General features: G+C 45.6%; 1 protein-coding gene across 1 annotated transcript in view; it reads left to right on the plus strand.

The window, feature by feature from the left end:
- Positions 1–24,579, plus strand: part of LOC141100301 (cytosolic purine 5'-nucleotidase-like) — a 72,029-nt gene that overhangs the window by 28,446 nt on the left and 19,004 nt on the right. The window contains exons 11-14 of the mRNA XM_073588680.1: positions 19,727–19,834; positions 20,908–20,974; positions 21,961–22,131; positions 22,439–22,490. Coding sequence (XP_073444781.1) covers positions 19,727–19,834; positions 20,908–20,974; positions 21,961–22,131; positions 22,439–22,490 — 398 coding nt within the window. The remainder of the gene's footprint in view (positions 1–19,726; positions 19,835–20,907; positions 20,975–21,960; positions 22,132–22,438; positions 22,491–24,579) is intronic.

The raw sequence follows: 24,579 nt of genomic DNA on the forward strand, positions 1-24,579 counted from the left end.
CAGCCCGCAGGTGATCCTCTTCCATCGGAGTCAAATTTGTAGCTTTCTGTACCTTGGCTGCAGGACTGGTGTTGAGCTAGCTTGGCTTGTGGGGACAGGTACAAACACGGTTTGCTTTATGACTGTGGTTGGAGGGTCAGTAGGCGGTTTCTGCCTGTAGGTCTCGATGAGATCCTCCGGGATCCGTCTGATATTCATGGCGCACCAGCCTCTCAGTCCTTCATGTCTAGTAAAGGTTACATGCTCCCCCGGGTGCAGGTTTCTAGCAGGGTGTCCTTTCCTCAGGTGGGATTCCACATCCCGCCGGTTAAAGAAGAGGTCGGAGACTCGGCTAGGGTCATGGATGAAGCCGAACCCCCTCTCGTGGTTCACATTTAGGACGTGTCCCCAACCTGCTGTCCCGGGGACCGTAGTGACCGGCACGAACCTGCTCTTTCCGGTCCAAATCAGGGCCCAGCACAGCCATCTTGCGCTGCTCCCTCGCCCGTTGCTCGGCTGCCAGCTGGCGTATGGTCGCTTGGCAGCTAGCCCAATTTTCATTTTCCTCCCGTTCTTCCTGAGACCGATCCCGGCGCGTTGTGTACCGCGGCACCACCATTAGGGGTTCCGGTGTCCTCCCCGGGGGACTGGTATCCCGGTCCCAGACCAGATCTAACAAGACCTGGCCAGCCGCTGCGACCGTGGTACACCCCAAGGCCTTCCCAGGTGTAGGGGCATCAGACATACCTGGAGCCTCCTGACGGTGCGGTCTCTGCTCCGGCGCAGGCATGGTGGCAGTGGATGCTGTTCGGTGGGATACCGGGAACGGCGGTGGAGCCAATGGCGGCTCCGGGTCCGCAGGGGTCTCTGGAGGGACCTGCGCGGCCGCATCAGGTCCGGACGGGAGCTCTCCTTCCTCCACTTCGGCTCCCAAGGCCTCAGACAGCTCCTCTGGTGGTAACAGCTGAGAGGGGACAATGGATGCTGTCGGGGGTATGGCAGCGGTCGCAGGCTCCACAGAGTCTGCCTGGAAAAGATACGGTGCTGCAGCGGCGGGCACCGGTGTTGCAGGTACCGCAGGTGTAGGCCCCTCCTGGGCGCGCTGCAGATTTAAGGTCCATAGCGCTTCCTGCCTCAGTTGCAGGCGGCGCGTCAGCTGGGCTTTCTCGTCCTCCAGATGCTGGCGGTTCATCTCGGACACTGGGTTGGAGCCTTCAGCCATGGCACCGGGGAGATCCAGCATAACCTCCTTGTGCTCCACAGGCCTCCTCCCGTCTCCTTCCAAGATGGCGTTCTTCTTTCTGTCTGAGCTCTTTTCCCGCCACTGGCTTCCGCTCCTCCTTCTTGGGGCGGCGTCTTCTTCCAGCTCCTCCATATCAAGCCAGTACACGAACCCCTCGGGGGGTGGGCCGTGTTGCTATCGCATAGTAATTCAGGCAGGGGAGGCCCAGGACAGTTTGCGGTCTTTTCTTAGGACCTCCCATGTTGTCACGCCCTTCTTCACTGCACCAGCGGCCATTTTTAGCATTCATTTTACAGTCTATTAAATTGGGTCTTCTGCACATTTTCAAAAACTTTAAGTCTTAGGCACACAGAAGCCGATGGCATCAGGTCTCGTCGTCCTGTTCGTGACGCCAAGTTGGGTCGCCCTCCCAGGGCTGTGGGGTACTCGGTACCGGGCCGGTGTCAGCGGGATGTGTCACAGCGGCGATGACCCGGTCCGTGGCCCTGGGCGCCCAAGTAATGGGGGAATTGAAATGGTGAAATGTAATTGTTTGAATGAATAGTTCGTGACACCACCTGTGGTGTTCCGCAAGTGATATATTAAGCTGACGCTGCATGCAGATCCTCTGGGGCTGGTGGTGTGTTGCAGCCAAGATGGTGAAGCTCCCCACAGGTGGAGCTGTAGTCCCAGGGCAGTGTAGATGTACGGGTAGAGGCGAGGCGCAGGCAGTGTAGAAGCGGGTACCCAGATGTAGCGGTACAGGGTGTGTTGGCGCAGGAATAAATGGAGGACACCAGGGCTTGTAGTTCCAAAGCTTTACTCACAGTCTGTAGTACACACAGGTGCCTGCCTCCGTGCTGTGTCCTCCGGGTCCTGGGCTCAGTCAACCTCCAGGCCAGATGGAATGCTCCCTTCCAACACTCCGCCAACATGTGCCTTTCTGAACGTCTCCTCTTATAGCGCCTTTGGTGTGAAGTACTCCTAGTACTGAGTTACACTGGAGTTCCTCTAGTTCTCTAGAACTATACTTGTACGACAGACAGCTGTAGCCTGCTTCGGGGACTCCTTACTCCTAAGTCCCGGCTCACTATCCAAGTTGCTGTTGTGTCCCCAAGTCTTTGATGGGAGTAGTGCATTTACAGCCCACTACTTCACCGGTGTCTGCTGTAGGACCCTTAGTATCCACACAACCTCGGGGACCGGGTCCCGGTCTTGCGCTTCGAACTTCTAGGCAGGGTTCTCTTCTAACCCACGTCCTCTGTTCCCTTTTACTCCTACGTTCCGTACTAGTCTTTCCTTCCCATGGAAGATCAGGTTTCTGTTCAATGTCTTTCTCCTTCTTTCCTTTCCCGTGCCAGCAGACCCAGGTCACTGAGATCTGCTGCAGCACCTCCTTCCTCCATCCCTCTCCCAGGGATCTCCACTCCTCACTTTCTCCACTCAACTGAACTGAACTCATAAACCTTCCCACTCTTTTATGTATTCTAATTCCACCCGCCTCCCAGCACGTTTCGTGTTCCAAGCAGGGAGCCACCAAAGGTGCTCTGCTACACTCCAAGCAGGGAGCCGCAATGTGGCTTTGCTACACTACTTTGTGATGATGGATGCAGGTGTTGGAATGTGGTCAGGAGCCTCCAACTTACCTGGATGGTGGGGTACCACACCTCAGGAGGAGGTGCAGAACCCTGTGGCAACTGAACCCTCAGGGGCACCACAATCACATATCACTAGACTGCATATTATGTTGTCCATACCTACAGTACATTATATATAAATGCGACACAGTCCTGGCCAAAAGTTTTTGGCAGGTTGCAAAAAATAAGTTATCAAGTAATAACGCTGAGTGAATGAGCAAAAGAAAAATCTAAATCGGATCAATATTTGGTGTGTCCACCCTTCCTTGTCTTCAAAACAGCATCAAATCTTCTAGGTAGTCTTGCACACAGGTTTTGAAGGAACTTTGCAGGGAGATTGTTCAAAATATCTTGGCGAACTAACCACAGATATTCTGTGGATGTCACTTGTGCAAATCCTTCTGTCTCTTCATATAATTGTATAGAGACTAAATGATGCTGAGATCAGGGTTTGTGAGTGGCCGGGGTGGCCATATTATCACTTCCAGGACTCCTTGTTCTTCTTTACACTGAAGATAATTCTCAATGAGATTGGCTGGATGTTTGAGGTTGTTGTTCTGTTGAAGAATAAATTTAGAGTCAATTAGATGCCTCCCTGATTCTTTTACATGATGGATAAGTATCTGCCTGTATTTCTCAGAATTGAGGTCACCATTAATCCTGGCCAAATAACCAACTCTATTTGCTGAAATGCAGACCTAAAGGAGCCTCCACCATGCTTCTCTGTTCCTGCAGACGCTCATTATTGTACAACTGTCCTTCAGTGACCAAACTGCCTTCTATTACAGCCAAATATTTCACATTTTGACTCCTCAGTCTAGAACACATGCTGTCATTTTTCAGCACACCCAGTTCCTAAGTCGAGTTGTTTGGCCTTGTTTCCATGTCAAATGCATTGCTTTTTAGCTGCAATTCTTCCATGAAAACCACTTCTGGACAGATTTTTTTTCGAACAGTAAATGAGTGTAGCTGGATTCCACTGATTGCTGCGAATTCTGAGCTGATGGTACTGCTAAAAATGTTCCAATTTTGAAGGGAAGCAAGCATTACGTGTCTTTCATCTGCCGCGCTAAGTTTCCTTGGCTGACCACTGTGTCCATGTGCCTCAGCATTACCCATTTCTTGATACTTTCCACCTATAATCCATCAAAGCCCATGTCCCCTGTAAAAAAACAAAAATAATAAAACACCCTATTTCATCACCTGTCCGACGATAATCAGTAGAAGCCCATGTCCCCTGTAAAAGACAAAAAGTAATAAAACACCATATTCCTCACCTGTGCTACAAGATAATCCATTTGTCCCATGGCATAATCCATCTCTGCTACATCTGGATGGCTTGATGACTGGTGGCATGATACGACCGTTCACTCTGACAGCCAGGAGACATTGAGCTGAGCTTTATAGCACAGCTTCAGTGATGAGCGGTAAAGTCATAGAGGTTATCGCCAATCACTTCCAGCTGTTCCCATGCTCAGTTCACTGTGAGCCGGCCAATGAACTGGGGTAACCTTCATGATGTCACTGTTAGCACCATGAAAAATCTCAATGAAGTCACCACAGTTCATTGGGCAGCTCACAATTAGCTGCCTGTGGGAACTGCAGCTTCAGTGACCTGACATCACCGCAGGTCTCCTAAATGGTCACATTAGGCCACCGTTCAGCTTGAAATTGAGATGAAACAGAGATGGATTATGGTGTGTGACAAATGGATTATCTTCTCGTTGGACAGGTGAGGAATATGGTGTTTTATTATTTTTGTTCTTTTATAGGGGTTATGAGCTTCAATGTGTTATCATTAGACAGGTGAGGAATATGGTGTTGTTTTTTTTTGGGTCTTTTACAGGGGACATTGGCTTCAATGGATTATAGGTGAAAAGGTAAGTATAACTTTATTTTTACATAAGTATGTAAAAGAGATTGTGGAGTTTTATTTCAAAGGACTTTATCCTTGATGTGTCTCTTTTACAATATGACTATGGGATTAGTAATGGGGGCGTCTTTTAGATGCCTCTCCATTATTAACCCCTGGGCTTGATGTCAATTGGCAATACAAAGCTGACATCAACCCCAACCCTATTACCCCACTTGCCACTGCACCAGGGCAAGTGGGAATAGCAAGGCTAAGTGGGAATAGCAAGGCTGAGGGCTGATGTTGGTAGCCTTGGAAGGCGGGCAATATCCCTGGCCCCTTCCCAAACTATTAATACTAAACCACAGCTGTATGTTTAGCCTTTGCTGGTTTGAATTTTTAGGGTGGATTCTACATCATTTTTTTTCTGGGGTCCCCTGTAAACTAACCAGTAAAGGTTAAGCAAACAGCTGTGAGCTGTTATTAAGATCATGGGAGCCTTTTGGGACATTGCCCCCTTACCCAGTTCAGTAACATCAGACCCCAACCGTGGTCTATCTAAATTATATGGGAGCCCGCGCCATTTTTTAAAATGAATTCTTCATTTTACACACGATGTACACAGGGGGTGTTGAATACAACTCTCACCATTGTCATCCGGTTGTGCTGATCAAGGCGAGACCAGGAGTCGATTATGAGAGCTGCCTTCAGCACCAGGTGCATGGGGACAGCCATCTGTATTGCTTTTCCCAGTCGCCAGTACGTGACACATGGACAGTGAACGGATGGAGACACACGGATACGGACAGCAAACGGATATACGGATGTCACACAAATATCACATTCTACATACAGATGTCACATGGACATGGACCACGGATCTCACCAGTACTGTTTTTTCCTGAATACAAATCAACAAGATGTGTGAAGGAGGCCTTAGGCTAGGCTCAAACACATACAGTGCTCTCCACTGAGCATTGCATCAGGGTTTCCGTCATACTATCCGAAAAGCAGGATTCCAAAGGAAATCCTTACAGAGCCCTGAGATGGATGGAGTCACTTTCGACAATGTCTGGCCTCGAATTTGGCCGTGTTCATTTTCTTCAGATGTTCATAAAAGTGTTTTGTATTTCTGTGTGTCAACATAGCCTAATAGAGCACACAAGGGAGGTGAAACTAACCTTTCTGCTTCTGAAAAATGACTGTAAGGTGGTGGAAACCCCACTGGCACACTGGGCCGGGTAGAGTTTGTACGCTCTGTGAGCTTGATTATCACGCTTCTGTACATGATGGAGATATTCCCCCTAGAGACATGGCTCGATAAGAAAATATGCAGCACCATGTGTTGGGTGCATAAGGCCAAAAGTTGACTCACTGTAAGAAAATGTGTCCATCTTCATCTCAGAGGAGATAAGTTTGGAGCTGCATCGTATCTCCATGACAGGTGAAGACCAGCATAGATATTGTGTGATGTTCTACAACAAAACAACAGGTGCAAGTATTTGGCTTATTTTTAGTAGCCCACTCGGGTAAAATCTCATTTCAAAAGGAAGCTGGAAATCCCCCATAACCCAAAGCGTTTCCTAGAAATGCTTTACTGAGGAAGATAACAACATGGGAATTTATCATACACCGAGAGGAAAAATAAAGTATTCAGGTATAAAAATGTGGTTATCAGACCCAGCTTATTGTAAATCCTGCATGGCCTATCAATCTGTCCATAAGGGTTCAGTTAAGTGAGCCTATTATTGAGATATGTGCTGTCCAAGTAAAAATCCGGTAGTACACCGACCAACGAAATTCAATCGGTCTGTTCAGATGACCGAGCATTACCGGAAAGATGTATATCTTTGTACCGTGTTAGCCAGTAGATAGAAGAATATTTAGAATTGAGAGTCCTCAGTGGTTGATACCTTTTAATGGCGAGCATGACCGTACATTTTAGAGTGTTGATGTATAAAAACATTAACAGCAAAAAATGGACACAGAGATGACACATGGGTGACAATATGGTTGAAAATTCAGTTTTCTGGATGAGACATTGACAATTTTTCATTTGCTTGTCTGGCCCCGGCCTAGGGCCGGTTTCCCATGTCTGACATCCACAATCCGGGTACAATCTATTATATCTGGACGTGAAATGTGTCTCCTCAACAACCTCATTTACGCCATGGGAAAAAGCCTAAGGCTATGTTTACTTGGCCATATAAAAAAAATTGTCCGATTTTCATCCAGAAAAAAACAAACGATTTTTCATCTGTATTTTCATCCGTATGAAATCCATATTTATACATCAGTAGTGAATACAATTTACAAGAACAAATCCAGTTTCCTGTGTTAAGAACTGCATAGTATACAGATGGATTGGATGCTATGTAGGAGGAAGAGTCCCCACTGTGTAACCGGGCCGGAACCAAGGGGACTGTCACCAAGGTTCCTTAGGGAGACTGTTTCCAGGGGACATAATTGGAGGACGGACAACAGACAGTTCTAGAAGGAGTGGGGGCGGAGCAGGTATAAAAGGAGCTGAGAACGCCAGCAGGGGGCACTCAATAGCGCGGGAGACAAGGAGCAGGGAGCCTAGGTAGCGCCAGAGAGCCACAGCCAGAAGGAGTGAGCGACGACCAGGGGGACTAAGGAGAGCAGCTCAGCAGCGGGGCACCGACTGAACGACCGCGCTCCAGCCCGCAGTTGCGGCCTGTCCGCCGCGGCTGCCTGACTCCAGCCCGCGGCTGCAGCCTGTCCGCTTCCGCAGCTGCCCGACTCCAGCCCGCGGCTGTGGCCTGCCCATTGCCGCCGCTGCCCGGCCCCAGCCTGCAGCTGCGGCCTACACACCTTGGGCCCCAGCTGTCCCCATTCCGCCTCCGCCGGGAGGCGCAACGCAGAGGAACTCTTCAGGGGCCCACAATCCGCCTGGGCGTAGGAACGCCAGAAGCTTGCGCCAACTCCTCGTCAGCTGGGCCCAGCGGCTGACATGCCGAAGGAACACCGACCACCACTCTGCCGGACGTCAGATGAGGATAAGTGACACTTTGTAGTTAATCAATCATAGTTTCTGGACCCATAGTCGGCCATACCGTGGCCTCTTAGGCTACTTTCACACTTGCTTTTTTTGCACTGCGTGCGCAGTGCGAACGCGCATAAAAAACGCATCATTCGCTTTTAATGCGTTTTCTTGTTTTTTGCGCATGGTTTTTGCAAAAAAACGCATGCGTTTTTAAACGCAGACGTGCGCATGACCATAGACTTTAATGTGTTTTTGGGTGAATTCCGTGCGCATTGCATGCGCATGCGTTTTTTGAGACAGGTCAGACGCACAAAAAATGCAACAGGTTGCATTTTGTGCGCCTGGGCGCACACTACAAAAAAACGCATGCGCATACAAACGCGTTCAAACGCATGACAATGTGCACCCATGGTAAATATAGGGAAAAAAACGCATGCGCATATATGCGCAAAAACGCAGCGCAAAAAAACGCAAGTGTGAAACCAGCCTTAGTTACCGATTCCGACTGGGTAGTTATCGCATTACCTGTGTATTATTGTTCTGATCCCTGCGAGGATAACTGTTGTTAGCTTGTTGGTTACTCGAGATAGCCCCTATAGATATATACACACATATATATATATATATATATATATATATATATATATATAAAGTTACGTTCTAAGCTCACTCCGGCTCCCGTCTCGTCACTGCATCCCGCGTGCCTGCGATTACTACAGCTACACAGTTGAACCATACGGGATCCAATTTTTTTGTGTTCCCATATTATATGTTAAACTCATCCGAAATCTGGATGAGAATAGTCTGTACTGAGAATGATTTTACACGGACACTCGGTCATCTGAAAAACATAATTGAATAAACTTGGTCCGAGTGCTGTCAGTGTGATGTCAATAGGGTCGGATATACATTTGTGTGAACTTAGCCTCAAAATAAGGATTTACCTTACATTCAGGGAATGCAAAAATATGGATTTACAGACCCTATAGGTATGGTAATTAACATTAGAAGTAGTTGTCAGAAGTATGTTCGGTAAACACATATAATCTATTGTGAGCAGGTTGCGGGATGCAGTGTGGCATGATAGGCAGAGCAAGGGTTAACAACTTTAATTTAACAATGGAATACTCCAATCAGGGAGATAAACAGTTAAATGAAAGAATAAACAGGTCAAATGCAAAAGGATATGCAGGGTTGAGGAATAATGGATAAAGTAACGGCAGTTCTTTTTGATAACTTATCGTGTTATTAGTTTCTCAGGCTGGGGAAGCTGCCGGGAAGTCGATAGTGCCAACAACAGCTGGTGCGGTGCTTGTCCTATGACATCCTGTGGGCAACAATGATCCGTCTTCTGGCGGCACCAATCGGTCTCCGGTACCTTCCGCTGAGCCCCTAGTCCTAGATTCACTGAGACAGTGAAGGCTGCAGCATTGTCCAGGTCCAACGTAGACCGGCAAGTGTAAACTGACAAATCAGGGCGCAAACGTCTATCCCGTACCCGGTCTCTCTTAGGTGGCACGTCAGCTGTACTCACAGACGCAGAGCGTACAGCACTTTGCTTTCTGGTAGTCAATGGACACACTGCACTTCTCTCTCTCTTATCCCCGCAGGGGACGGCGGGAGTCCACGGAAACAGGCCGGCACAGTCCCAGTGCTTGAGGGACGGACCACCCCTCTCTCTTTGCTACACACCACCTGTTCTCATCAAGACTGTCTGCTTCCGCGCCTGCTGTCCCTTAGCCACACCCCCTGCTTCCGGGTACAAAGGTTTGTCCGGTCTCTTACTCTTTCCCCCGGACAACAGAGGAGACAGCCCCAACAGTTCCAGACCCTGCACAGGACAAGTACCCATGGCCCGGTTCTCCTCCTTATGTGAGAGAGGGCTAGGGCGGTAGTCATGGCCGAGAAAGGGCGGTAGTCATGGCCGAAAACAATGGTGTAGTCGCACCCTGGCCTCCCATCACATACATACCTGCATACCTGTGTCTACTCCCACTGTACTGTGAGGGTCTTCTCTTTGCCACAGGCGATTTGCCGCAACCGGAGTAACAAGAATGGAGACGCAGTCCAACGCAATTTTCAACTGAACTATTTTACTGGCTTCAGGACACAGCACATCTAGTTCTGTTACAGCATTTCCATCACAGTTCAAACAGCACGTCACCTCCTTTTTCCCTTCACTCTTTCCTCCGTCACTAAGCACTTTCACGGGTCGGACCGTATCACATGACCCTTCAGCATCCTCCCTGTCCGGCGATGCCACGGTTAGGCGTTCCCTCACCCATTTTGCCCCGGTTATGAGGGCATCAGCCCTTGAAACAATCCGCCACATGGTGAGCGACCTGCCCGTCTACTTTGCTGTGACCTCAACTTAGCTCGGCTTCTTCATTCCTGTCACTGCTTTTCCTGCTGTAACTGCTGCAGTCTTTCTTCCCCCTTGGCCCAGGATGGCTGGGCTCACTCTTTAACGTTGCAGGGTGCTGAGTAGCCTGAGCACTTCGGGCTACCTAGCCCCTTCTCGGTCTGCCCAGGAAATGTTTCTCCCTTACTCTCCAACTAACCCCTCCTACATTAACTATTCTGCTCCCTAGTAACCTCCTATCCTATATTACATAGAGAGAGAGAATTTTTATATGTGCCAGAATGGAAAATGGGGTTAAATTAAAGGAATAGAAATTCTTCCGGGCATGCTCAGTTTTAAAAACGGAATCCGTCGACGGATTGCATCTTTTGATGGACAGCGATGGATCCTGCACCCATAGGCTTCCATTATAGCCAACGACGGATGGTGCTAGATCTGTCGCTGTACGACTTTTCGACACAGACAAAAACGTTCCTATGTCCGTTGTCTCCGTCCGACGGACAAAGATTTTCCGACGTATCCGTCGCACAACGGGTGAAACGTGTGGCCATCCGTCACTAATACAAGTCTATGAGCAGCATCAGTCGCTGGATCCATTTTTTTCACAAAACGACGGATTGTAACTGATGGCAAAAAACTGTTGTGTGAAAGAGGCCTCAGCAGAAATCCAACACTACTGGATTTCTGCGAGACCCCATCCACTATCATTACTTGTGAGGTGCCATGTAGCTATAATGGGCTTACCTCACATCCCAAGTATCTGGCTGGGCCTGACTGTATAATGGTTTAATCACATTGGGGACTTGGGCCACATCCAGTTGGGGGTGGTCTCCTAGTTATTAGGTTATCATGTGCAGGAACATTCTATTGTGTGAGATTATAGGAACGACACGCAATGAAGCGGCAGCTGCGGAGAATCCCCCTGATGCCTCCACAATCCCATGTAACACCTCAACAATTACTACAGGGTTTGTGTTAGGATTCCTGTTCTCGTCACATTATTTCATAGTGAAGGTCACATCTAGTAGAGTTACAGGTAATTGGTTTGTTGAACCCTTTAAATACAGGAGGCAAATCTATTTCAGTCAATGGCAGAACATTACGAATAATTTGTGTGGGAGGTCACTTGTAACAGAAGAACACCAGCTGCTGCAGACATCTGAATCTTGGGTTATATCCACCAATGGACTCTACAACTATTGGTCACAGCTGGTATATCTGAGGGCAACAACATGTGATGGGGCTGTCCAGGCTCAGGCTACAAGTCTGCAGTTACTCTATGGGACTGCAGACTTGTGAATGCTAACATCGGTCATACTGCGGATCAAATGTGTCCAGGCAAGTGAACAATTACAGAAAATAAATGGCTAGGACTTCCATGACCAATATGCCATCTACGTGTCAACTGAATGCTATCCTATTTTTTTTTTTCCTGATTTGAGGGTAGAAAAGGCTTTGAAACTTTTTTTTGTTTACAACAAAACCAGATGCCACCCTGACGGTAAAATTAATGGTTCAAAAACGGCTTTGGATCGAATCTTTTGCACTTATGAAAAATGGTCCATTCTTGTATGCAAAAAAAGGACATCTTAATTAATTTTTTCCAGATCCCTGAAGAGCAAAATGGCCTAGTTCTGCAACCATGCTTTCATATGAAAATACCGTTCAAGTACAGATTTATTTTTTATTACAATTTGTATATTTGCTTCTGTGTCACATTCCTTTCTGCTCCTTATGGCGTTCTGCATTTTTATTTGTATTTATTCCATTTCTGGTTAAAGGAAAGACAAAATGTTTGCAGCTTTTGTAAGTTTCCGAAATGCAGATGATAAAAAAAAACCGAAACAAATCTATAAGCGTGAACTACGCCAACAAGTAGTTTGTAATTCAACCCATGGACTTCTATGGGCTAAAACAGATCTTATAAAAACATTCTTGTATTGGAAAAAAAAAAATTCCAGGTGCATGAAAAAAAGGGATTATTAAAATGGAAATTGGGAATAAAAACATTTAAACGTATTAAAAAAAAATCAACAACAAAAAGCGGAATTAGTATAGATGCGTATGTGCAGCACTAAGGGACAGATTTATCATAGAGGACTTGTGGAAAACCGGGAGCAATTGTAGAAACAGGTATAACAAGGCAGCAGATGACTCTAGGATATATGACTCTAGGTCTTCTGCAACCCTACCTGATTTCTGCGCGGACCCATTCATATCATAGAATCATAGAATCGTAGAGTTGGAAGGGACCTCCTGGGCCATCTGGTCCAACCCGCTGCTCAAAGCAGGATTTGCTAAATCATCCCAGTCAGATGTCTGTCCAGCCTCTGTTTGAAGACTTCCATTGAAGGAGAACTCACCACTTCTCGTGGCAGCTTGTTCCACTCATTGATCACTCTAACTGTCAAAAAGTTTTTTCTAATATCTAATCTGTGTCTCCTCCCATTCAGTTTCATCCCATTGCTTCTAGTATTTCCTTGTGCAAATGAGAATAAAGATGATCCTTCTACAATGTGACAGCCCTTGAGATATTTGTAGACAGCTATTAAGTCTCCTCTCAGTCTTCTCTTTTGCAAACTAAACAATCCCAAATCCTGCAACCTTTCCTCATAAGACAGGGTTTGCAGACCGGTCACCATTCTGGTCGCTCTTTTCTGAACTTGCTCCAGTTTGTTGATGTCTTTTTTAAAACGTTGTGCCCAAAACTGGACACAATATTCCAGATGAGGTCTGACCAAAGAGGAGTAGAGGGAAATAATGACTTCACGTGATCTAGACTGTATGCTTCTGTTAATACATCCTAGAATAGCATTTGCCTTTTTTGCTGCTGCATCACACTGTTGACTCATATTCAGTCTGTGATCTATTAGTATACCCAAGTCTTTTTCACATGTGCTGTTGTTTAGCCCTGTTCCTCCCATTCTGTATATGCTTTTTTTATTTTTATTGCCCAGATGTAGTACTTTGCATTTTTCCCTGTTAAAAACCATTCTGTTAGTTGCTGCCCACTTCTCCAGTTTATTTATATCTTTTTGAATCCTCTCTCTCTCTTCTCTGGTATTAGCTATCCCTCCTAGCTTTGTGTCATCAGCAAATTTAATCAGTTTACCCTCAATTCCTTCATCCAAAAGATAAAGATGTTGAACAATACAGGGCCCAGGACAGAGCCCTGTGGTACCCCACTTGAGACATTCTTCCAACTGGATGTGCAGCCATTTACGACCACTCTTTGGGTCCGATCACTAAGCCAGTTATTAATCCACCTAACAGTTGCCTTGTCCATTCCATACTTAGTCATTTTTACAATAAGGATTGTATGAGATACTTTGTCAAATGCTTTGCTGAAGTCAAGATATACTATATCTACAGCATTTCCTTGATCCACCTAATCAGTGATTCCGTCATAGAAGGAAATTAAGTTAGTCTGACATGACTTATTAGTTACAAACCCATGCTGACTCTGTTTAATCACTTCATTCTTATCCAGGTACTGACATACATGTTGTTTAATAATTTGTTCAAAGATCTTTCCTGGTATAGAAGTCAGACTCAGTGGCCTATAGTTGCCTGGGTCCACCTTCTTCCCCTTTTTGAAGATAGGAACAACATTTGCTCTTCTCCAGTCTTCTAGGACTTCTCCTGTTCTCCAAGAATTTTCAAAGATTATGGAGAGGGGTTCAAAAATTTCTTCTGCTATCTCCTTCAGTACTCTGGGGTGTAATTCATCTGGACCTGGAGACTTGAATTCATTTAGGTTAGCTAAGTGTTTCCTCACTATCTTTCTGTTTATAGATATCCTGGATTCTTCTATTCCCTTAATAGGACAGTAAAGAACAGTTGATGTTACATTTCCTTTCTGAGAGAAAACAGATGCAAAATAGGAATTTAAAAGTTTGGCCTTCTCAACATCCTGTCTTACCATTTCATCATTTTCATCCTGTAAAAATCCTATAGCATCTTTGACTTTTCTTTTACTTTTGACATATCCCCAAAATCCTTTATTATTGCTTTTGACATCTCTTGCAAGCCTCAATTCATTGTCAGCTTTAGATAATCTGATTTGTGCCCTGCAGGTTCTGCAGACAGCATTATATTCTTCTTTAGCTATGCCTCCCTCTTTCCATTTTATAAACATTTTTTTCTTCCTCTTTAGCATGTGCTTAAGTTCTGTGTTCATCCATCCTGGCTTCCTTAAATGCTTCCTATTCTTCCCTCTTTTCGGAATTGTTAACAATTGTGCTTTGAGAATTTCATTTTTCAAGTTTTCCCATCCTTCCTGGACATTTTTGTCTTTAAGGATATCCAGCCATTGGATTCCTCCAATTCTCTTTCTGAATCCCGTAATATCTGCCTTTCTGAAATCTAACCTTGACGTCTGAGTCTTCACAGGTCTTCCTCCTCTAGTTATCTAAAATTCTAAAATAGCATGGTCGCTACCTCCTAGGGTCCCAGCCACTTTTACCTCCTCAACCATTTCCTCCCTGTTTATAAGGATTAGATCCAAGGTAGCAGTTCCCCTTGTTTTCTCCCCTACCTTTTGGAAGATAAAGTTGTCAGCAAGAGAGGATAAGAATTTCCTTGACCTGTTAGTTTTGCCTGAGATTCCCAACAAATATCTGGATAGTTGAAATCTCCCATGACAACTATGTCATATTTTTGGGAGAACTTGGCCATTTGATGCATAAAGAGTTCATCCATATCTTCAGCTTGCACTGGCGGCCTGTAGTAAATGCCTACAATGGTGTCCTTTCCATTGTTCTGTCCTTGTATTCTTACCCAAACAGTTTCCACAGAACTCCCAGTCTCTGAAGCTTCAATCTCTGTGCAGATATACGCGTTTCTAACATACAATGCGACTCCTCCTCCTCGTTTATCAAGTCTGTTTCTTGCAAATAAGTTGTATCCTTCTAGTCTTGTATTCCAATCATGTGTATTGTCCCACCAAGTTTCAGTGATTCCAATGACATCATATTTCTTTTCCTGTGTTAGGCTACTTTCACACATCAGGTTTTCGGCGTCAGGCGCGATCCGGCGTCGTGCCGGAATGCCGGATCCGGCAAATGTTTTGTAAAACCTGATGTGCCGGATCCGGTTTTCTGCCGGATCCGTCTTGTTCTTGACAGACAAAACCGGATCCGTCTCATCCGGTTCATCCGTTTTTCTATCCGTTTTTTCGACGGATTACGCCGGATCCGGTTTTTAAAATTGACCCTTGTGGCCCCTCAAGGCAGAGTACACTGGCAGGATGACAGAGTGTGAAAGATTTGTGCCCTAACCAAACTTGTGTACCTTCTGGACCAACAGTATATACCTTTGCCAACCAAAGTTGGCTATCTTGTCATGGTCTACTATTTTTAGCTTTAGGCCACAGGTGTGTACCTGGTTGTGTTTTATGCAAAGTATTTCACCTTTTAACAAAAGTTGTGTACATTGTTAGGAAATCACCAACAATAAACACAACTTTTTAGGTGAAATACTTTGCTTCAAACACAACCAGGAACACAACTGTGGCAAAAAGCTAAAATTTACCCACAGTTATACCTGGTTTTGAATACCTTTTTACCTTTGAAATACCCTGTATTTAACCTTTTTTTTAAACATAGTTCGCCGCAGAAAGAAAAGACAGACAACCATTGTGAAACGATAATTTAACTTTTATTTAAAAATTTTTTTTTTTTTGTAAAATGTTTTTAAAGTGCAAAAAACTTTTTTAATAAAGGTTTTAAACCCAATGGGCATTTTTATTAAAAAACACACATTACAAATCTGTGTATTGTGGGGTGGAAATACTGCTGGAGGGGCTGCGGGACACTTCGACACTGGGTGTGTGGAGAGAGGACTGGGATCGTGGTGGGGAAGGAACAGTTAGAGGTGAAGGTGTGGAAAAAACTACAGAATGGGTGGACATGTGGGAAGCAGAAGAGGTGGTGGGTGGTGGAGTGGAGGGTTGGGCAGGGACTGTAGGAGCAGATGATGTTGATGGAAAGTTGTATGGGGAAGGAGTTTGGTACGGGGAAGGAGTTTGGTACGGGGAAGGAGTTTGGTACGGGGCAGGTTGCTGGAAGTGGGGAGATGACTGGTACTGGGGAGGTTGCTGGTACTGGGGAGGTTGCTGGTACTGGGCAGGTTGCTGGTATGTAGTAGGAGGGGGAGGATGGAAAGTGGCTGGAGGGGGTGCAGATGTAATAGGAGGGGGAGGATGGAAAGTGGCTGGAGGGGGTGCAGGTGGAGGAACTACAGTGGTGGGAGGTGGAGGTTGGGAGGTAACCTGCTGTAGAGCACCGTGGCACGAATGCATTACATGCATCTGCTGGGCAGGAGAGAGCGTTTCCATGCGCTCCACAACAAACCTGAAAAAGGTGTGGTTTGGCGAAGATCTTGCTTCTGAATGCATGGTTTGCAGAAGTGTCTTCACCTCCAGAATGCTGGAGTTGATCTGCTGATAGCCTGCGGAGATTTGCTCTGACAAGACTTTGAGACAGTTCTGGAAAGATGCATTCAGATGCAAGAACTCTTGCGCATAACTCTTTTCCTGACCCCTCTGCCGCTGCCGCCCAGTACCCGCAGGTGTACTAGAGGCGGCAGGGGCAGAAGGGTGGGGTAAAGGGAAAGCGATCTCCTCACCAGCAGCTTCATGTAATGTAGGCGGCCACGATGCTCCTGTGCTGGTGGATGGGACAGATGGGTCGAATGTGTGGGAAGGCTGGGAAGGTGCAGATGTACCGGGGCGGTCGAAGTGTCCCTCGGTGCCGGTCTCCTCAGGGATCGCCTCAGAAGGGTCCAATCGTGCAGGCTCCCGAGTGCTGCTCACCGTGCTGTGGAATAAAGAGAAAAAAAAACAATTAAAATACTGACATGGTATGGCCCTGGCTGAAAAAAAAAAGTTACATCTTTTTCACATGTGGTGTGTAATATTTACCTTCTGGTGAGCATTGTCTCCCGGAGGAACGACAGGGCTCGTGCGTACTTGTACTTGCTCCTGCGTCCTCCAGATCCACTCGGGGCCCGCATCTCTTTATTGAACTCCTTCTTGAAACGATCCCTCACAGACCGCCACCGATTCACAATTCTGTTCCCTGAAACGAGAAAGGAGTGGTTAGTATACAACATCAGTGTTTCACAAACTCCAGTCCTCATGGTCCCCAGGGGTCATGTTTTCAGGATTTCAATAGTAAATAGAAATCCTGAACACATGATCCGTGGGGACCACGAGGACTGGAGTTCGGGAAACACTGGTTTACATCAAGCAACCGTTACTGTATATACTTACGCTCTTTAATCTGGTCCCGAGCTTCGAGGTCCTCCCAGCGGCCCACAAGGAGCGAACAGATTTCCTCCCAGAGTCGTCGGGTAATGATCAGGTCAGCGTGGCGGCGGTCAGCCATATTCCAGAGCGGCTCCCTTTCTCTGACGAGATCGATGAGGCGGTCCACATCAATCCCTCCATCCTCACCGTCAGAGTCGGGAGCACGCTGTGAAGGCTGTTAAAGAAAAAGACAAAAATAACATAATTAGCCTCCACAAAAGAAATGAAATAAAAAGTGCCAAAAAACAAAGCAAAAATATTTATACTTACACGCTGGTGACCGCCGCGTTGCTGTCGCCGACGACCCTGGGAGGCACTGCGAGGACCTCTTGGCCGAGCACCAGATTGGGAAGACTAGAGAAGAAAACAAAAATGTTATGAGTTTGGATGTAGGCATTTGTTTGCTGTGTGTGGTCTGCAGAACATTGTTTTCTATGTGTTGTGTGTAGTGTGATGTTGTGTTTCTGCGTTTGATGCAAAAAACTTACGAATTGTGAGCCCACTCCAAGCGTCTGTCCACCCCTTCCTTCTTCTTCTGGGAGCTCCTCTTCATCTTGTGATTCCTGTTTTGAAATAAAAGGCAATGAATAGACATATATTACAGAGATGATGGATTTTGGAAATAAAAACTTACCGTCAAACGCTGACGATGCGAGGGAGGGCTCCCAGAAGAAGATGTGCTGTCCTGTTGATGGCCAGACTCCATGGCTGTGGGTATTGCTGCTGCCAGTGATGCCATTTCTGCTGCTGCTGCTGCTGCTGCTGCATCTCTTTGGCGGCTGTTGAATAAAGAGAAACAAAGGGCCAATGAATATCTTGATATTCCATGGCCCTAGTTTGGAGGAATGGGGGATTTGATAATTACCGTCTCTCATCTGCTTCTGGACTCCCCTCCCGTTCAGCATGCTGCTCCATTTGGGGTGTTGCTGATGGTGCTGCTGCTGCATCTCTTTGGCGGCTGTTGAATAAAGAGAAGCAAAGGGCCAATGAATATCTTGATATTCCATGGCCCTAGTTTGGAGGAATGGGGGATTTGATAATTACCGTCTCTCATCTGCTTCTGGACTCCCCTCCCGTTCAGCATGCTGCTCCATTTGGGGTGTTGCTGATGGTGCTGCTGCTGCAGATGTCTGCTGCCTTCTCCTGCGCCTGGTTGCTGTCTTGGGTGGCATGTTGGGTGTGGCTGAGGGTCCCATTGTCTTGCTTTTATATATCTCCTGTGGGCAGAGCTACTGAGCATGCTCAGACCAAAAAAACCGGATCCGGCCACCGGATCCGGCTTTCGCCGGATCCGGCGCATTGCGGCGCTCATAGGCTTTCATTGTGTGAAAAAGCCGGACGCGCCAGATCCGGCGTGTCCGGCTTTTTCGCCGGAGACAAAAAACGTTACAGTAGACGTTTTTTCCAGACGCCGGATCGCGACACATTGCGGCACATTGCCGGATCCGGCGATAACCGGATGAAACGCATGGCCATCCGGCGCGATCCGGCGCAAATGCAAGTCAATGGGGGGGAAACCGGATCCGGCATTGCATTTCGCCGGATCCGGTTTCTGTCAAAAGCGCCGGATCGCGCCTGACGGCGAAAACCTGATGTGTGAAAGAGGCCTTAGTAGTTCCAATTCTCCTTGTTTGTTGCCCATGCTTTGTGCATTAGTATAGAAACATTTTAGTTTGTGATTGGTTTCTCTTTCTCCAATATTTTTATTAATTATATTCTTTTGTCTTTGTTCTTCCTTTCCACTTCTAATAGCAGAGTTCTCAATAGCATTTGTCAGGTGTATGGCTTTTTCTGGTCTTTTGCTTCCCTTCCCATGTTGTTCACCATCATTACTTGCGACACTGCGATTACTCTGATATATTGCCCTTTGTGACACTTCATATTAGGGTGTGTATGAGAAGAGAAGTAAGGTGGACAACATCCGACCTTGAGAAGAGAAGTAAGGCGGACAACATCCGACCTTGAGTGACGTTAATAAGTCTTCATTCACATGCAACGTATCGACGTTTCGACAATGCATGTCATGCATGCTTAACAAAGACTTGTATTGTTGAAACGTTGCACGTATTTGGCAGAATGAAAGAAGGTTTACTCACTTCACTCAAGGTCGGATGTTGTCCACCTGTCTACTCTTCTCATGGTTGATGTTTCCAAGTGAGCTCCTTGGAATTTTGGGGCGTGCATCTCTCAGTGGTTTCCTGGATGTCCCTGGTGATTGCTGAGGGCAAAATTCTACATTGACGTCATATTCTGTTGTGTAGTCACATTAATTTGTTTTGTTGTCGCATCTTCACTACATGATACTGACGGACGTAGTAGCAACATTAAACTTTCTATTTCTCTGCTTCCTTCGGATAGTATGACCCCAAGAAGAAAATATGGCGGTCCTACTTTGATCTAATTGTGGTGGACACAAGGAAACCGCTCTTCTTTGCTGAAGGAACCGTTCTTCGTCAAGTCAACACGGTATGAGCCATTATGGAGGCAACTTTTTTGTTGGTGAGACTCAATTTTTGAGCTAGAGCTTTAGTCCAGGAGAGTTGAGTTCTCTCTTGTCACGCACTCTTGTGGCTGTTCTTAAGAATTCAGAATTTCTGAAAGGGGCGAAGTGGCCTTCGGTAACTTATCCTTTGTGTCTACTCACAGCAGACAAGATTAATTTGTTTCCATAATTCGGTATTCGGCCTGCCAAACCATGTTCTCCAACTCAACTATCTACCTTGACTGGAATCACTAGCCATTAGTGATGAGCGAGCATGCTCGGCTGATCTCCGAGTATTTGGAAGTGCTCAGAGATTTAGTTTATGTCGTCTCAGCTGCGTGATTTGCGGCTACTTGACAGCCTGAATACATGTGGGGATTTCCTAACAAACAGGCAACCCCCACATGTATTCAGGCTGTCAAGTAGCCGCAAATCATGCAGCTGAGACGACATAAACTAAATCTCTGAGCACTTCCAAATACTTGGAGACCACCCGAGCATGCGAGTATACTCGCTCATCGCTACTAGCCATGTTGCAAGGCTTCTTAAAGTGTCGGACAATGATTTACAGGCTTCTGCCTCCAACTGTCTTCCACGAGAAAGTTAATTTGAATGTTTTTTTTTTCCATAAAGCATTGACTTCACACTCCACTCGCTTCCATTACACCCAAAAGAACTAATTGGCAAATGGGTAATTTGTAAGCATGGCCAAGAATGACTCCTTATGGAATAGAGATGGGGGTGTCCTCCCTGGAAAGTCATCCAAGACGTTGGCTTCTTGACCTGAATATAGAATCTGTAAGAGAGCCCCCACATACCAGGTGTCATTTATAATACTGGTGTCGTATTTTGTGGTGGAGGAGCACTGTGGCCTCGTCAGGGTCCAGGACCCGGGTGCTACTTGGGCAAAAGTGTTGTGACTTTTGGCATTTTTATGCGAGGTGTCTTAATGAACTCCAGAGAACTGTTTATAAAGACTGGCGTGCAAAACGCCAATTTTGATGAATCGATGACTAAATGTAGAGCTTCAATCATCTCCACTGTTGTTTTATTTTAGGATAATGGGAAGCTGCGAATTGGAACGTACACTGGACCCCACCAGCATTGTGCTGTGTACTCAGGAGGTAGGTGGTCCGTTCACTATTAAAAGGAATATGTCAGCAGGTTTTTGTTATGTAATCCGACAGCAGCATGATGTAGGGGCTGAGAAACTGATTCCAGGGATGTGTCACTTACTGGGCTGTGTTTCTGTTTCAATAAATTTAGTGCTTAATCAGCATTAGTTTATCACTATCTGACTAGCTGTCGGGTGCCTGCTAGTCCAGCCATGAACCCACCAGTGATTAGCAGTAGTGATGAGTAAACGTGTTCGGATAAGGTGTTATGTCAGCATGCTCGAGAGCTAACTGAGTGTCTTTGACGTGCTTGAATAATATGTTTGAGTTCCAGCGCCTGCATGTCTCGCTGCTGTTAGACAGCCACAACGCATGCAGAGATTGCCTAACAAACAGGGAATCCCTGCTTGTGTTGAGGCTGTTGAACAGCCACAAGACATGCAGCCGCTGGAACTCAAACATATTATTCGAGCACGCCGAAGTCAATTGGACAGCACCCGAGCATGCTCAGATAACACCTTATACCATCACAGTCGCTCATCACTAGTTAGCAGCTCTCTGTCAATATACAGTGTACACAGAAAGCTGCCAATCATTGGTGTGGGCGTGGTTATACACAGAAAGCTGCCAATCATTGGTGCGGGCGTGGTTATACACAGAAAGCTGCCAATCAGTGATGTGGGTGGGGGTTATAAACAGAAAGCTGCCAATCAGCTGTGTGGGCGGGGTTAGCATTCTGAGCTCTGCTAGATCTTAAGCGAAGAAAACTGCGATTCTATCACAACTTCTGCACCCAGTAAACTAAGTGACACATCACTGGAACCAGAGTCTCAGCCCTTACATTGTGCTGCTCTCAGATAACATGGAAAAAAAACCTGTTGACAGGCTCCCTTGAAGCCAATATGTCTATATGCGCATCACTGGGGTTAGTGGTGGGAGTGCACACTCAGGTGTTTTCTCTGTCCATTGTGGTTGGTGCATTTTCTTGTCTCCAGGTTCCTCGGACATTGTATGTGACCTTCTCGGGGTGAAAGGAAAAGACATCCTGTATGTGGGAGACCATATCTTTGGTGATATCCTGAAGTCTAAAAAAAGACAGGGATGGAGAACATTTCTAGTGGTGCCCGAATTGGCCAAAGAGCTGAACATCTGGACTGAGAAGAGTGGTGGGTACCTGCCTACAGACTACTTATGAGGTTAATTGGTCTTAGAGTTGTATTTGCTCAGCAGATCTGTTTGGTTTATTAATTATTAATTGTGTATGCCACATGCCAAATCCAACTGCTGGCACCCCCAAAAATCCTAGGAGCGGGAGTACCTGGTCCCTACTCCCAGTGAAGAACGGCCACATGTGGGGACCCCCTGATTTAGCTGTAGACTACACACCAGCCAACATATGAGAAGACCTACAATATATTTCACAGTAAAATATTCTGAAGTTACTTACCTTTGATAACATCGTATTTTTTTCAGAGCTTTTCAATGAGCTGAAGAGTCTGGACATCTTTCTTGGTCAGATATACGAGTAAGTCTTCAGACTAAGTATAAACTTGGCATCACCTGTATATTACACCATATAAACATATTTATATACGGCCAGAATCCAGTCTCCCGTGATCAGTGGGGAGACTGTGGTGTATTAAAGGGGTTGTTCACCTTTTGAGACAATTTATTTTTAACTTACATACATGAAATAAAACATGTAAATGTGGCTAAAAATGATTTTTGCAGTTAGGTTTCATTAAAAATGTTGTACCGTTTGCCTTTTATAGAGTCTGTGCTGCACTGTCGCTGGCTTCAGAATGAGTTAACTGAGAGTCGGTCAGTGAGCTTGTTCTGACAGGAGAGTCTGTAACTCTTTTATCTGCCTATTTCTGAGCTCCTCTCAGCCGATTTATGACCAGAGATTGTAAAAGACAATCGGTGCTAAATTTTTGATGAAACCCAAATACAAAAATGATTTTGGGCCCAAACTTATGCATAATGCTTGTTCGTCGGGTGAGATGATCTTTATCGGCAGCACTTGGTCCTGTGGGAACAGGTAATGTACTGCCGGTTGCAATGATATTCTATATGCACAGAATAATTGTACTGTTGATCGTTCGGTGCACATACAACATTCATGTGCTTGTCTAAACATGTCATTAACACCTTTACGACCTTTGACATACTTATAGGCAAAAATACAGTATATATATTTTCATCTTTTACATTTTAAAAATTACCAAAAGGAAAATAGGCCAATGCAAAACTTTGTGCACCCTGCATGGTTAGTACCTAGTAGCACCCGTTTTAAAAGTGTCACAACTTGTAAACCCATTTTGTAGCCAGACAAGAGTCTTTCAATTCTTGTTTGAGAGATGTTCATCCTTTCTTCCTTGAAAAATTCTTCCAGTTCTGTGAGATTCCTGGGTCGTCTTGCATGCACTGCTATTTTGAGGGTTTAGCCACAGATTTTCAATGATGTTCAGATCAGGGGACTGTGAGGGCCATTGTAAAACTTTCAGCTTCTGCCTTTTGAGGTTGTCTATTGTGGATTCTGATCCTAAGATCATTACTCATTTGGAGAAGCCATCCTCTTTTCAGCTTCAACTTCTTTACAGATGGTGTTATGTTTGCATCAAAGATTTGTTGAAATTTCATTGAATCCATTCTTCCCTCTACCTGGAAATGTTCTCCATGCCATTGCCAGCAACACAACCGCATGATAAATCCACCCCCATGCTTAATGGTTAGCAAGATGTTCTTTTCCTGAAATTCATTGCCCTTTTATCTCCACACATTCCTTTGATAATTGTGGCCAAAGAGTTCCATTTTAACCTCATTGGTCCACTTGACTTGTTTCAAAACGCATCAGGCTTGCTTAGATGTTCTTTTGCATATTTCTGATGCTGAATTTTATGGTGAGGATGCAGGAGAGGTTTTCTTCTGATAACTCATCCATGGAGTCCATATTTGTGCATGTATCTCTGAACAATAGAACAATTTACCACAACTCCAGAGTCTGCTAAATCTTTCTGAAGGACTTTTGCAGTCAAGTGGGGCTTCTGACAAGCCTGTTTAGAAATCCTACGAGCAGCGCTCACTGAAATTTTGCTTGGTCTTCCAGACCTTATGCTGACCTCCACTGTTCCTGTTAACTTCCACTTCTTAATTACATTTTGAACTGAGGAAAGGGCAACTTGAAAACTCTTTGCTATCTTGTTATTGCCTTCTCCTGCTTTGTGGGCTTCCACCATTTTGATAGTGCTAGGTAACTGCTTAGAAGAACCCATGACTGCTGTTTTTTGGCACGAGGATAGAGGAGGCTGGGTTTTTATAAAGCTCTGAAATTTGCATCACCTGTCCTTTCCTAATGATGACAGTGAGTCATAACCCTAATAGGCTAATTAAGATCTGATATCTTACCTGAGCACACAAAACTCCAAGGGTGCAGAAAACTTTAGCATTGACCCATTTTCCTTTTTGTAATTTTTAAAGTAAAAAAAAGGCAAATTTTTTTTGCCAAAAATGCAAAGGAAATAAGTCATCTTTAAAGGGGTTGTCCACTACAAGGACAACCCCTTGTCGATCTAAATGTTTGGCCTCGATAAAATAAAAAAGCTTATACTCCC

Source organism: Dendrobates tinctorius, unplaced genomic scaffold, assembly GCF_039654945.1.
Source record: "Dendrobates tinctorius isolate UK_male_01 unplaced genomic scaffold, ASM3965494v1 ptg000104l, whole genome shotgun sequence".
NCBI classification, from domain to species: Eukaryota; Metazoa; Chordata; class Amphibia; order Anura; family Dendrobatidae; genus Dendrobates; species Dendrobates tinctorius.